We start from the raw sequence: 16,260 nt of genomic DNA, 5'->3' as shown, positions 1-16,260 counted from the left end.
GATCTCCATTATTCCTAATCAATCTAGTGAGATGTTTCCTTTAACGCTTCAACACATATTACAATACTCGACTCCTTTACGTGTGGGCATTACCCGTGAAATGATACGAAATTGTCGCAATGTTTTTCGATATTATCAGGCTCATTTTTCAGAAACTGAAATTTAATTATCTTTTGAGTGTTTGCTAGTGTCGTGTGACCGAAAAAACAATTTTCCGCCGAGGTTAAAAAGCAAAGAATCAAACTATTTTCGCGCTTGAATGAAGGGAGAGAGTTGAATATTCTCAAGAGTTTTTAGATATTTTGAATGTGTCTTGAGTACTGAATTATAAATTTAGTTTGTATTCTGCGTGTAAGTGGATGTAGTGTTTTGTTGTTACAATGTAAAATGACAAAACGATATAATACGGGTTTTTTTTGGATATTACAGATGTTGAAACCCGGCAGCTGGCTTGTATTCTGTTCCATGTTAATGATGTCTTGGAGAGAGACTCTTCGTGAGTTATTACGAGACTTTTATATGATTATAAATATTCATTGATTTCGTTATATAATTTCATAACTTTATTCTATAAAACCCATTTATCAGTATTTGGTATTATTAATGAAATATATACAAAATTAGTCTTCAATACATGCTGTTTTCGTTAGCATATTAGGACACGTACCGAAGCGAATGTGTTGTATTAGTTTCAGACCTCCGATATTATTGAAAAAGCAGCTTCATCATTTAAATTCTAAGGCTATCGTTTATTTTTGTATTAATTATTAATAGATGTTATACAGGGTGTCCTGTAAGTGATAGTACAGCCTTTATCTCATCAACCATCCGTCGTAGAAGTATGATTCCAATTTAAAAAATGCTCAACAGGCGTTCAAAAATTACCCTATACCACCTTTGAGAGTGAAAATACAGTGTGTAACAAAATAAAAAAATCTAAATTTTTATACGTTCCCCCGTGCTCTAACTTCCAATTAGAAAATTGTTTCCCTGTCTCTCTTGATGCCAACAAACAAAATCCATGTTTCTAAGTGCAATATTCACAGAGATATTATAGAATTCGAAAAACGCAGGAAATTTTTGAAAGAACAGCGTTAAATGTGGCAAAACCGTTTTACCGGAATTCATCGCTGTTCTTTCCCACATTTCCACCGTTTTTCGAATTCGAATGTCTCTGTGAATATTGCACTTAGAGCACAGGGGGAACGTATAAAAATTTAGATTTTTTTTATTTTGTTACACACTGTATTTTCACTATCAAAACTGGTACAGGGTAATTTTTAAAGCCTGTTGAGCATTTTTTAAACTGGAATGAATCATACCTCTACGACAGACGGTTGGTGAGGTAAAGACCACATTAGCACTTACAAGACACCCTGTATTCAGGTATTGAGTAGAAAACAAATAACGGAAATGTGACTATTTATTTTGTTATCCTAAAAACTGTTTATCTTCATTTTCTCCTTTTTCCACCCACCATGTTGGGCAACTTGCCTGTGGCGGTTTCTAATTTTGTATTTGTGACACTTGATATGAAAATATTCAACAAGTATGTACTTTATCAAATGTAAAAATGTTAATTTTTTTAGCATTTATCAAATTTACCAATGACACTTCGGTATTATGCATAACCACTGGCAAAAGTGATAAATTTATCGAACTTACCGAGACGATTGGCAGTTATGCATAATTTATAAAATTTACCGCAACATATATATTATATATGCTACCAAAGACAAAATTTTAAATTGCCCGTTAGTCACTTCATTTCGTCTGATTGAAACAAAAGTTGTGTATACCAAAGTGTGCAAACATTAGTTAATTGCAGTTTTTTATAATTCTGGTTAACGTGACTATGCATTACATGATTACTTAATGTCGAATTATTATTTTTTAATGTGCAAAAGCAGTTCCCATTTATTTTGATGCATCGTGGCCGTTATACAAATACAATTTCACGGCCACAACAGGCAAATTGCCCAACAGGGTGGCTGATCTAAATATGTCACATAGCCATAGACAACTATGGATGTTAATTGTAATTATATCAATCGGAAAAACAAAAAGAACGACAAGGAATAAAAGTAATTTGATGAAGTAAAACGGAAAAACACACTAGAAAATAAAAGGAATATAAAAAAGTAAACGGTCTGTTGATTTTTAAATTAAAGTAAAATATAAAATAAATGTCATAAGAAATTTGAAAAAGGCCATAACGAATATTTATCTAAGACAGTAGTGCTTCCATAAAGTAATTATTTTAATTTAAAAAATTACTATCCTTTTAATAATTGAGAGAAATTAAATATCGAATTTTTTTACGACCCTGAGCAAAAAAAAAAATTCAAATTGGTAATATTTACGTCATTTTTTTACTGTTCTTAAAGAAATTTAACCCGTGACATTTTGATGAAAATTTGCTTAGATATCGTTGATGGAAATTCTTGATTTTCGCCACTATTTGTGTTTTTTGGAGTCTCGAAAATTTTTGAGTCTCTATTTTAGCACGTAAAAAATGGCAAAAATAAAGAATTTTAATCAATGAGGTTCTCGGTAAATTTTCATCCGAATGTCACGGGATACAAAACGAGAGGAACAAATCTTAGCAATTAATTTTTTTTCGATTGGTGGCCGTATAATTTCCCCAAAAAAACTGTCAATTAGGCCACAACTAACTAAAATAACTATTTGTGTGTACGAGGTATTGGAAAAGGAAAAAGTCGTGGTGAGCCTCACTAAGCAGAGCAAGTGGCTTGACAAAGAGACCATAACCTTTGTCGTGATTTCTCGTCCTAAAGCGGGAACCGCTGTGTTATGTTCCTGATCTATTCATGAAAATAGCCAGAAAGACCGTGAGGATCTGCAGTTCCAGTAGTAAATGTCCTCCCAGACTGTTAGTTTCAGGGTAAAGCGACGACTTGACTCATGTTTAGACCGAGCCTTATGTCTTAATATTTAATTTTAAACCTTTAATTGGTAAGCATTGAAATATAAAGAGAAGAAAAATTTTGAGGGGTTATATTAAGAAAAAGAGGTACCCTGAACAATATTACGCGACAAAAAAAATTATTGCCAAACGTTTTAAGAAATATGGGATGTTGCACTTCAGAGACAACAACACATTGCACAACACACACACACACATTGTATTTATATCATTTACATAGATTTGAATGTATAAAAATGTCATTTATTATTTGACAACTTACTTTTCTCTCATTGTTGAAGAATGGGCAATTATTCCATGTGTGGAAGAGACAGTCTCTTCCACACATGGGTATTTCCCTCCAAAATGCAAGGGTTAAAAATCACTTAGACTGCCGAGAAATAGGAGACTTGTACCTGTTGAGCCATTCTGCTGACAGTTATAGAAACTTCATAGACAGCTCACAAGTAAAAATCGGATGTTTAGGAGTTGCTTAGAAGCCGAGTCATTAATTTTATTAAGCCAGCAATTAATGTCGATGCGAGCTCAAAATATATAAATGCTCTTATTTGAAAAATACAAATACAACGCCGCAACAGGCAAAATGCCCAACGAGGAGGCTGAGGTGGTTTGGGTTTAACGCATTGCAGGTAGGCGTACACAGGGTTGACCTTTGGGAGGGGTACAAAAGGTTTGGGAAAGCACCAGGAAGGAGCACACTTCTTAAAAAAAAGGAAAAGAAACTCGTCACTTCAGAGCAACATGACCAAAAAAATAAAGGGTTTATTTCCGAATCAACACCTCAGAATTTTTATTCCTTTCTCACTTTGTTATCCCGTGTGTTACATAACAAAGTCTACAAAGCGTAGGTAATAAAAATTGTGAAACATAAATTTCAAAAGATAAAAGTCTTCATGCTTTTGATTTCATTTGGTATAACTGCCACTAATCTCACAGCTGGAAATAAAACAAAAATGTGTTCAACCCATTCTATTTCTTCCTTTATATTTGTGCATTTAGAAAACGAAAACCATAAAAAATATTTTTCTTTTTTTTTCAAATTTTCTATCAAAGTAAAAGTAACTACAAAAAATATGTCCATTAATCATCATTTTACGAATTCATATTTATGGGGAGTAAAGAAAACTTACTTTGAGATGTGTTCAAGGGAGAAAAGGAATCGCAAAAGCTGCTGCATCATTCTGAACCCAACGATGTACTATCGAAAATACAGCACAATAAAAATGGTCGTACCCTTAGAAAGCGATCGTAATAAAAACTGCCCTCGCAATATAAAATAGACACCATTCTTATGCCTACGACGTTGATATCTTTTATAGATAGGAAGTGTTCAACATAAATACAAGAAATATAATTTATTTGTCACGGGTTTACGCATGTTTTCCGACAGTAAAGAAAACCAGTATTGTATTTGAGTAAAAATGTTCAAAAGTGTTTTTTTTCTGTATTCAAAACTCGGAAAAACGATTTGAATAATAGAACTAAAAACACTTGTTTCCAAAAAATAAATATTCATATTATTCATTGGTATAATATTTCACCTCTTCCAGAGATTTCTAATACTGCACGTGGATTTTACTTTTTCTGCATGTTGAACTTTCCGGAATGGAAAATTCCGGTAAAACGGTCAAAAAATTAGTTTTAGGATCAATCCCTTTTGTGGAATGATGAGAAAAATGTTCCTAGACAGCATAGTGCAAAACAATATTACAATCTGTCGATTGAAGAAGTCATGACTAGTATTCTACTTTGTTTCCGTGGCCATCATAATACTCCATAGGCTTTCACAGCCGGAGTTTATTACACTACTAGCTACTACTACCCGCGGCTTCGCTCACGTGGATTTGGAAATTTGAAACTTATTCGGTGATGATTCCTCCATATAACATTTGCACTCCTCATACCCCCTTGGGGATAGATTTTCAGAAATGTCATCTTAGGTTCTACATTATTGAATGCAATACTGACTAAATTTCATGTTTATGGTTTCAGCGATTTTGGCCCAGTGATGATTGCTTCATATAACCTTTGAACCTCCCCTAGGGGGTTGAATTTTGAAAAATCCCTTCTCAGTGAGTCTTTATATTACAATAGCTGTTAAAAAATACTGACTAAATTTCATGTTTAAAGCTTCAGCGGTTTTGGCTCGGTGCGATGACCATTCACAATGCTACAAACCATTCACATGACGTTTAGTTTATGCCGGTAATCGACGTCTTCTTTCCGGAAGTCGTCACTGGTTACGTGGGTTGAACGGAAGTGGTTGATTCAAGATGGCTGACGAAGGAGCTTACAGTAGTTTTCGCGGTGCAAAGGATTATGGGAGAGAAGGTCGGGGTCGACCACCAATCCACCCCAAGAAAGATGGACTTTTTTTGTGTGATGACACAAAAAAAGATGTGAAAAAAAAGGTGTGATGACACCCACCTTTTTTTCCCTACGAGGGGAAAAAAGTTGCCATGCCGGTAATTATCACCAAAGCGACCCCCAATCTTACACATGTGAACGGGGCTTATGTTACTTTTGAGCCCCGTTTTGACCTACTTAGGGGTCGAATTTCGAAAAACTTCTTAATGAATCTTTACGTCATGAAGTTAAACTACTGACAAAATTTGATATTTATGGCTTCAGCGGTTCGGCACGGCGTGACTTCTCTATGTTATCTCTGAAACCCCTTATGACCCCCCCCCCCAAGGGGTCGAATTTCAAAAAACCCTTTTTAGTTTCTACGTCATGAAATGAAACTTCTGATAAATTTCATGAATATTAGCTTCACCGGGGCTCGGCTCGAGGTGATTTCTCTGCTACCCTTGAACCCCTTTATGACCTCCCTTTCGGGTCGATTTAAAAAAAATCGTCTTACTTTGTCTTTACATCATAAAACAAAATTTCATGGTTTTATGACGTTTTATTCAGTGGTTTCGTCTCGGAGTGATTTCTCTATATTACCTTTGAACCCATTCATGACTTCCCTTGGGGGTAGAATTTCGAAAACCCCTTCTTAGTGAGTCTTTACGTCATGAAGTAAAACTATTGACAAAATTTGATATTTATAGCTTCAGTGGTTCCGGCTCGGGGATGATGAATCAGTCAGTCAGTCAGGACATGTTATTTTATATAGAGGGCGTCCAATCAAGACCACCCAAACTCTGCACAGCCAGATTCGTTGTTTGGAATACATAAAAAATGCCCAAAGAACTGTACGTGTACGACCCATAGTTTTAGAGAAAAATGCGAAAGAAACGTATGACGTCATATGCGGTTCAAGGGAAAAAACTTTATTAGAAACATGAACATCGGTATTTGCATATGTTTACATAAGATGTTCAAAATATCCACCGCGCATATCGAGGCATGCATGCGCGCGCCGTGAAATGACGTGGAAAGTTTTTTTCCCTTGCACCGGATATGACGTCATACTTTTCTTTCGCATTTTTCTCGAAAACCATGAATCGTACAGGTACAGTTCTTTGGGCATTTTTTATGCCAAGCGAGGAATCTGGCTGTGCAGAGTTTGGACGGTCTTGATGGGACACCCTGTATATAAGTAGAGACTTGCCAAGACGGGATTTCTGGAATTGCAACACCCAAGGGGGGTCATAAAGGATTCAAATCATCACCAAGGAATTTTCAGATTACCAAATCCACGGTAGCGAAGCCGCGGGAAACAGCTAGTTTATATAAATAGATAATACTGACCGAATTTCATTTAACTTTTGAAACCCCTTCTCCTGTGCCACTTACAGAAAAATCCATCGTTAGTGAGTTTTAACATTACGAAATAAAACTACTGTCCAAATTTGCTTCGGTAATTTCGGCTCAACAATTATTGTCCCATATAACCTTTGAGGCCCCCCCCCTCCCCCATGACAACTTTAGGGCCGAATTTCGAAAAAACCCTCTTTGCGAGTCTTTACGTCACCAAATAAAACTACTAACCAATTTTCATGAATATACACAGTAGATAGCGGTTTCGGCTCGGCATAATTTCTTTGCATAACTTTTGAACCCCTTTATGAACCCCTTAGGGGGTCGAATTTTGAAAAAACCTTTCTTACCGAGTCTTTACATCATAAAATAAAACTACTGACCAAATTTCATAAATATTGCTCCAGCATTTTCGGCTTGGCGTGATTTCTCTATGTAACCTTTGAAACCCCCTTATGACCCCCCTTAGGTGTCGAATTTCAAAAAACCATGTCTTTACTTCATGAAATCACCCTGTGAATCCCTTGAATGATGGATTATTTTTTGTGACACGGGTTAGTTAAGGTGCTTATTCAAGACTACCATGCTTTTGGTAACCATGGTGATGCTGAAACACCACCATTAAAAATTATCGATTATTCGCAAATTTTGTTCAAAACACCACAGCTCTATGCTTACATTACGAACATTGATGTAAAAATTATTATATCATAATCAGTAATACCGTTAGTCTTGCCTTATGTGCAAATTGTTGAGATTAACGCTGACAAGTTATCAAATACGTTGAGTTGGTTAATTTATATTAAACAAAAGTCAATGGTTTAAGCGTTCGTGGGCAAATCTCTTCATCAATGATTAGAGCCAAAAATATTAAAAAGTAATTAATGAATCAAGGTGACGATTTTTCGTATTAACTTTGTGACATTTACCACTTTTTCCATTGCATGCGAGTATTAATTAAGAAAAACTAGTTGAAATCAATTCGATATTTCTTAAATCTCAGTTCTATAACGGTACAAAGAACTTTGGGAAACTATTATTGCTTGTGAGATATAATTTTTCTTCCAAAAAAAATTTTAAGTTAAATTCCAATAAAAAAGTAATCTCAAGTTCTTTAATTAAAAAGACAATGCAATTAAATTTTCTATTTTATTTTTTTGATTTTCATATTCCATTAGTTTCTAATTATTTTTGTCCTTTCAGTTTAATAATTAAAAGGGCATGCATGATATAGTGAACTTTCACAGCCAAATTTCGTTTCACTGAAATTTATATTATTTTAGCTTTATGCATATTAATTCTTGAAAATCTTACACATGAGCTAAAAAATAAATCTTTAAAATATATTAATAGAAAACAAAATGCATGTTCAATCATGTTTTAATATATTATAGTTGTATTACATGAGTGTGGCACATACTTGTTAATCTAAAAATATTAAAACTTTATATAGAAAATTTTCCAATCGAATATATGAATTTTTTCCTGAACTAGAATCATCGTGACTTTGATTTTTTTATGCTGAAAATTTTAAACTTTTATTTAAAAATCACATACACAAATATTAAATACACATATTTTAAATACATCAAGACAATACAAAAATCCATGAAACAATTATCAGAAGAAAAAACTATCAAGTGTAAAAATGTTGATGCCGAGGATATAGAGCGAATGCAGAAATACGAATAAACTACATGGATAAAAGTTTTGCTTACGTGATGTCAAGGAGTAAATTGTTGAACTAACTACTGTATTTCAATCGATTAGTTTATTCTTTATCATACACACAAACTCTTCTTCTACACTTACAACTACTGTACATATAATATGCATGGCTATCATAACGTAAGTTTTTGAAATCAGAACGTGAAAATGTATCATCATAACAACGTTGCAACTTAACGAAAATTTCTCAATAATACGTAATTGTATAAAAAAAATTAATACTTCGTTTGGCTTGATAGAGTACAGCGCAAAGAAAATTTCGTTAAGAAACTAAAATATTCATGATACATGTTGCTTTAATAGAATTATGAAAGATTTAAATCGTCCTCGAACTTACGATTTAAGTGTCGTTCTATTACCGCTATGTCTCAACGACAAACAAAAATTACATATTCGCATGCTTAATCCCATAACATTAAGTTTCTTTCGAAATGTTTCCCTAGAATAGTCGTTTTTTTATCTATGTCCACACGATTAATCGTAAAGATCACGTTTTAGATTTCGACGTTAATGTTCATTCATGTTTTGATACATTACTGCATTACTTCACGTAACGACGTAAAAATGGGCACGTAATCATTTCGTTCTTAATGTTTAAAGAACATTCAAATACGAGAGCGATTCTTAAACCAACCAATATAAATTAAACTTCGATTTCAACAAAAGAGAGATTATTTTTGCACTTTTAGTTAGCTAATGAGATAAAATGCTTGTTCCACATCGTAGTTTATCACCAATTGAATGTAAACCACGTTTGTGGGCAGTATACAATGCATCAACAGACTCGCGGAGCTTGAAGTCATACGCTTGAAACAGACTTCGGTGAAATTGCGAAGAATGACTTGTTGTGTCAACATTAGTATAATTAATAACATGTTCAATGTCATTGTGTGTAATTACTCACCGTGCCTTGAGTCTGTGTCAGTTGAGTTATTGATAAAATCAATATCACTGCAACATGCGTCACCTAAGCATTAACTTGGCTTTTATATTCTGAATTTTGAAATTTCTTTAAAACAGCATATTTCATCATTTCAGACATTCAGTATGAAGTGCGTTTAATGAATAGCTTTATCCGAGATACGAATTTAAATTGAAACCTCGCTGCACATTAGGGGCTACTAAATATCCATAATAATACATTATCATTCTTGTTCAAATTTCTTTAACAACTTCGATGATCATTATTTGACTTGTCACATACGTATCGCATTCAGATTTTTATGCTTCGAATGGGTTTACACTCTCGTTTATTGATTTTTTAATGAATCATTCAAAAAAGAGTAATAGAATTTAATTTTTATTTTAAACCAAGTTTCGTTTTTTTTTAAAGAATCTCTAAACCTACTTCGTTTATCAGTTAAAAATCCGAATCGAGAAAATCCTGCTTTCCTAAAGAAGTTAATTATGAGTTCCATTATTATTTTTACTCAATCAAAAATTTTTAGATGAGAAAAATGGCATTTCTTCAGCACACAATGGCATTTCTTCAGCACACAATGGCATTTCTTCAGCACACAATGGATTTTCTTCGTTTCAATCTGTCACGCATCCTATAAATATTATGATTTCTTATATCAAGTCTTAAAAGAGCTGCAGAAACAATGCAGAATTTTCGATACGTACTGCATTATTAGATTATCATCAAGAAAATAATTTCATGGGTTCGGTAGTTTTCATTGATAAACTCTTCGTGTCTCTTGGGATAATTTTCTCTGCAGGGAAATGCATGGGAAAATAATAGGTTTTGTTCTTGGAAAGCTTCTCTGCAGAAAATACCCAAAGGCATTCATTAAGAGGAAAAAATCTCTCGCCAAAGTAAATATCAGCAGGAAAAAAAATATATAAGGAATATCTCAAAGGCAAAAGTTGTTGAAGTTGCGCAAAATTAAGGATTGCCTAAGAAGACATTACAAAAACAATGCACATTATTATTATTATTATTATTATATGGACATTATTTTGCTTTTTTTTCCAATTTTTAATTTATAATCTCTTTGCGTGATGCATTTCGGATTTATTACATTACACTGTTCTGCATCAATTGTGCAACATAACTTACTTTTTATTGGTTATAAAATTTTTTTTTTTTTGTATCACGACTGTTTTATGCACACGAAGACGAATTAAGCCAAAACTTCCATTTTATACCTATATATAAGCCGAATCTCAGAATTTTTTCAACGAAAGGTTGGTGCGCGCTAACCCCTCTGTATGGGAAAATGATTGAGTTGTCTTATCTGTCTTTCACAAGTAGAAATAGTTCCTCTGTATAACAAAATATTCGGGCAAGAAAACTCAGACCGTCCTTTGAAATATCAAGCGAATATTTTCATCGATCTGGACAACGGAATCTTGATTCACATTAATGAATATAGAATTAATTTATGGATAAGTTTCTATAAAAAATACAGTAATAACATGTGTCCGATTCGGAAGATAGATAGCAACACTCCGAACACATAACATGCGCACCTCAGCTAATTTATCAAATACTTTTCAAGTTGAAAAGATATTACTTTCTCATACCCCTCTTTCAGTATCCGAGAATCACTCGTATATAGAATCAAAATTCCCCATGGAAAGTCAAATAGTGGAATCAAACTTCCCCATATATATATATATATAATGAAACTCGGATAATTCGTTCCACAATATTATTCATTCGCATAACAATGACTAATAAAAATGGCATTCAATCACTAATAGAACACCATAATAATGTAATAGATAATACAGGGTGATTCAAAAATAATCGTCGGGTTTCAAAAAAATATAACTTGAAATATATAAATTGTACTGTTTAATTGTAAACGGGTGTGAAGAAGAAAATGTTAAATTTTTACTCCCACACATTCAATATTCCAAAAGTGTTTTGTGTTTTGGAATATGCGACATCTTCATCGCTTGTTTCAGTGCAACGAGCGTACCGAAGAAAATATGGAGCACAGTCGCCGTCCCATCAGACGAGCCTTTAAAGTCCCCTGATCTTTTACTATTTGTGAATTTTTCCTTTGGGGTTTCATTAAACAAGCTATGTACGTGCCTCTACAGCCAGCTACTTTGAATGAGCTGAAGAACCGAATTACCACCGCTTTTACAAACATCAATAAGCTACTGACATGCTATACCGGGGATGAATTGGACTACCGCGTATGTTTGCCGGGTGAAAAATTGAAATATGTGTGACTTTAAAATGTATCTGCTACTTACAAGGCATTATTCATTTTGCTACCTGTAATACTTTTTGTAATATATAATTCTGAAATCCGATGATCATTTTTGAATCACCATGTACAATAAAATATATATAATATAATAACGCCATAAATAAACATCAAAATGTGATAATGTTTACAAATTAACTTACTCTAAACGACGAAAGATAGGAGGACTATCGTTTGGGATGATTTACGGACTCTGCGAATTTATTCTTTTCATGTGACTTTTGAAAAAGAACCTATCTAGTGACACTTGATTTTACCTCCTTTTTAGGATTTCTGGGAAATGAGAAATTGCATTGTCGTTGGATAGATTCATTTCTCGCCTTGCTACAGCTTTATTTTAATGGTTCTTTTCTACAAAATTTCGCAGTTCCCACATTCTACATCTCTCTAATCTCATTTGAAAAGTGAGGGACTTCTCATTTCTCTCTTCTTCAGACGAGATACAGTCCACAAACTCCTGCTGTTGCGTGCGGAGACCGATAGACGGTGAACACTACTAGCCATGTCCTACCACTAGTTCTTGAATGTTATCCTCATGCGTCTCCATTCTCGTGGTCTTCCCCAAAGACACAATCTCTTCGACAAATGTTGGCTCCTATTCATGAGCTAGCCCCTCTAAGTCACATTCAATAATTCAATCAGTCCACAGTTTTCTCCAAGCAGAATTTAAAAAAAATCCAAGCATACATACGCGTGATTACAATGCTGCACCTAATTTCGTATCATTAACAGTCACTCTCGCACGTGTATTCATTTATAGAGTTAGGCACGCTGACTGGAGAGTGAAAGGAACACTATTGCCCACAATTACACGGTACGTGTGTAGAAGCAAGGAAGAACCATCAGCTAAGATTTAATAACATGAAAATGAATGAACAAAGCGCAAAATTTTTACTCGTTATGCGAATTGCTCGTTAACCGTATCGCTCGTTAATCAAAGTTCCACTGCATTATATTATTTATACACCGCATAATTTTTTTTTCGTTAATTTGGTTTTCTTGCAGAGTATACACCTAGTGGCCAAAAAATTACGAACACCTACTACTGCTAATCACCACTAATATCGTGTGGGACCTCCTCTGGCTTTGATGACAGCAGATATTCTTCTAGGCATGGTCTCTACAAGTTACTGAAAAAGTTGAGGAGGAATAATAGATTATACTAACGAAATGACAGCTCTTAATTACCTCAGATTAGAAGGTGGTGCTTTGGAGCTTTTAACAGACCTTTCAACCTCGTCCCACAAATGCTTATTTGGATTGAGATCGGGTGACTGAGGGGATTATTGAGACAATTGAAACTCTGAATCATGTTCCCCAAACCAAACTGGGATAATTCCAGCCCCGTGGGAGGGTGCATTGTCCTGCTGGAAATATATATATAGCCATCACCATCAGGAAACGTTATGGCCATAAACGGGTGCACGTGGTCAACAACGATGTGGAGGTAGGCGCTGACATTGACGGATGTTTCCAATGGAAATAATGTATCAAAAGTATACGAGGAAAATACTCCCCAGACCGCGATTCCGCCACCACCCGTTTGAACGGGCATGCCAGATCCATGGGTTCGTGCTGCTTGCGCCACTCACGGATCCTCCCATCAACGTTATGGAGAAGAAATCTTGGCTCGTCACACCAGACAACCTTCTCCATTCATCAAGTGTCCAATTTCGGCATTCTCTAGCCCACAAAAACCGTTTTCTTCGGTTTTGTAGTAAATCAAAGGGGCTCTTGTTTGTCGCCGGCTATTAAAACCAATTCGTTTTAAGATCCGTCTTGTGGAGCTCACGGGTATGCTTTGCGACGATCCTGACTTGTATTCTGCTGCAATTTGTGGCTTTGTACCTCTTCTGTTACCATACATAATGCGCGTCAGTCACCTGGCACCTCTTTCGTTCACAAGCGATTTCCACGCGCTATTTCGCTTTCCGCTCGAAGTCTTTTGGATTAGCTGTAATTCTTTTTGAAGACTCGAGATATTGTTGTAAGAGAAAAGCCAAGTAGGTTAGCAGCTTCGGAGATACTGAAACCTCCTCTTCTGGCGCCCACAATCATGCCACGTTCAAAGTCACTCAAATCACTTGTTTTTCCCATGAACAGGTAAATTGCAACGTTATCTGGTGTTTTTGACCAGGAGAAAGCTTTTTATCAGCAAATCCGGTTTATTACGTCAGCGCATGTGCTGCACGGATGAGTCGAAGTTTGAGTTAGGGGTGTTCCTAATTTTTTGGCAACGGAGTGTATGCTGTGCCAAGTCGTCTCTGCAGAGAAATTAAAATTTAAAAAAAAAATTTTTTTTAAACCATTCACACCTAAGACAAACTAAACTGATACTTACCCATTCAACATACATATTCTATTTGTAGGATGTTGGTATAGGTATGCCTGGTATATGTTGAGGTAAATCGAGAAGCTATCCATTCTTAGATAAGACAACCATAAATATTTTTTATGGGCATTGTATTATATTTTATCATGTATATATAGTCTTTATATAATTTTTTTAAATTACATCTTTAATTGGGTTGCTGTCTATTTTAGAAATATATGACATCCACATTTGTTATGGGTATCTTTTTCTTTTTCACCAAAGGCATTTTGCCTGTTGTGGCCTTGTATTTATATTTGTATAGGAACCGTGTGGTTGTAGTAGTATTAGTTGTAGAATTATATGTGAAACTGTTGATATATGTTTAATTTTTCTATATCATTTCAGAACGGTGCCTATTCCAATACGAAAGCAGCATTAGTAAAGTCGGAAATTTTTCATCACCTCATTTCCCCGATCCATATTCAGAAAACTTAGAATGTTTTTATCACTTCATCGGAGATGACTTCGAAACAATTAAACTCACATTCTTCATGTTCGACCTCGAACCACCATATTCTAAGGGGTACGATCTTTAACTATTTATTAAATTATCGCTTCTTTAATATGTAAACCAGAGTATGTGGTGGCTGTCGACCGGATGACATCCGTAAAATAATCGATACCATTGTAAATAGATAGATCAGTTATTCGGTTTACGTGCTTCGGGAAGATTAAGAAAACTTTAGCGTAGTGGGATTTTAAGTTGATTTGATATTTTAAATATTATACGCTTAAGGAAATACGGTATGTGACTGACATTCTGCATATTCATGAGCTTACGACTTCATTATAACTGATTGAGCTTTATTAGAGAGCAGTGGAGTGTTGTTAAAATGAAGACCTGCTTACAAGTGGGGACATATTCACAGAATATATTTTCTAGTTTTAAAATGAATAATTTCACCTACTGAATTTTCCTGCGCTGAGAAAGAGCTAATACTGTTATCATAAGCATTTGTTGTATTTTCAACTAATCAGACGAATAATTACTGCAACGAAATATTATCATCCCTTTTGATGTGATGAAAATATTTCGTGTGACTGTATGTACTTCATTCTGGGACTAAATTTCAATGCTTATCTTGATGTGATCTCTTGATGGGTTTGTGAGGAGATAATAGTTCTATTGACTGATGAATCACTCGATTTTTCTACGTTGAATAACATTTGTATATTATGTGCGACGTGCGTAGATGTACCGTAACTTGGAACCAAAAAGTGAACATATTTGTACATTTCTTACCAAAGGATAGCCTTAAAAATATTAATTATGCTGATAACATTATTTTCACTACTTTTATTACATTTTTCTAAGATTCTAGGTTTTTTTGCAAACAAAAATTTTAATTTTATATATACATAGTAAATTATTGAAATTTGAGTTCTAGTAACCCCAGGGTTCGGGTAACTTGGACCCAGGCTACATTTCCCATGAAATAAACCATTTAAATTGGTAATGGGCTAAAGTAATAACCTCAGATCTGGGGAAAAAACACTTAGAAACATTTTAGTTGTAAGAATTTTTTATGCAATTTGATATTAGATTTGAAAATATATCTTTGATGTTGAATGAAATATTTTATAACACTCCTTTATATCTTTCTAACTAGTTCTAATAAGGATAATAATGTTTCAATTTTACCTAAATTGACTGACAAAGGCCAACTCTTATTCACTAGTACAAACAATTGGATGTCCAGGCCTGTTTAATAAATCGATTCCCTTTTTATTCGATCCCCTTTTTATAGTAGATCTACTTATTTTTTAAAGTGGGCTGATACGTCTCTCTGAGACATTTCTCCTGACCTTACAGCATTCCTCTAATTTTTTCAGCTGTAAAATCCGCACACTTTCTGCACCCAGCAAACCTCGTGTAATTTCGGGGCATATGTAGTTTCAGATCTGCAAGTAAATTCCCATGAATAGTAGCTAAACCATTTAATGAAAGAAAATTGACCGAAAAGTCGGTGATATCAATTATTTTTACAGTTAAATTTGAAAAAGCATAGTTAAACATGTAGCTGGGGGTTATTTGAACCATTTCCTGGCTGGATCCAAATAACCCTATTTTTAGTTCATCAGCACACGGTTCATTACTTAGAAATTTTATTGCGTTAAGTTGACTCTCTATCCAACTAAAACTATTGTTATTTTCTTAAGGACCACATATATGGAAAGTAAATTTCCCATTACCTTGCATGTGTGACTGCAGCGTGCAAAAAAAGTAAAGGTGAAAGATATCAGGTCACAAAAATTCATGTTTTTATTACAAAGCA

The 16,260-nt window shown here is 34.5% G+C and overlaps 1 protein-coding gene across 3 annotated transcripts in view; it reads left to right on the top strand.

The window, feature by feature from the left end:
- Nucleotides 1-16,260, top strand: part of LOC149084836 (dorsal-ventral patterning tolloid-like protein 1) — a 148,835-nt gene that overhangs the window by 93,242 nt on the left and 39,333 nt on the right. For all 3 annotated transcript variants that reach the window (XM_089233858.1, XM_089233859.1, XM_089233857.1), the window contains exons 2-3: nt 430-496; nt 14,330-14,507. In XM_089233858.1, the coding sequence (XP_089089984.1) occupies nt 430-496; nt 14,330-14,507 (245 nt within the window). The remainder of the gene's footprint in view (nt 1-429; nt 497-14,329; nt 14,508-16,260) is intronic.

The sequence above is a fragment of the Pholcus phalangioides genome, unplaced genomic scaffold (assembly GCF_987345545.1).
Source record: "Pholcus phalangioides strain wild (caught in Gottingen) unplaced genomic scaffold, Ppha-v1.0 ptg000007l_1, whole genome shotgun sequence".
Classification (NCBI taxonomy): domain Eukaryota; kingdom Metazoa; phylum Arthropoda; class Arachnida; order Araneae; family Pholcidae; genus Pholcus; species Pholcus phalangioides.
This window is presented reverse-complemented; position numbering and strand designations above follow the sequence as displayed.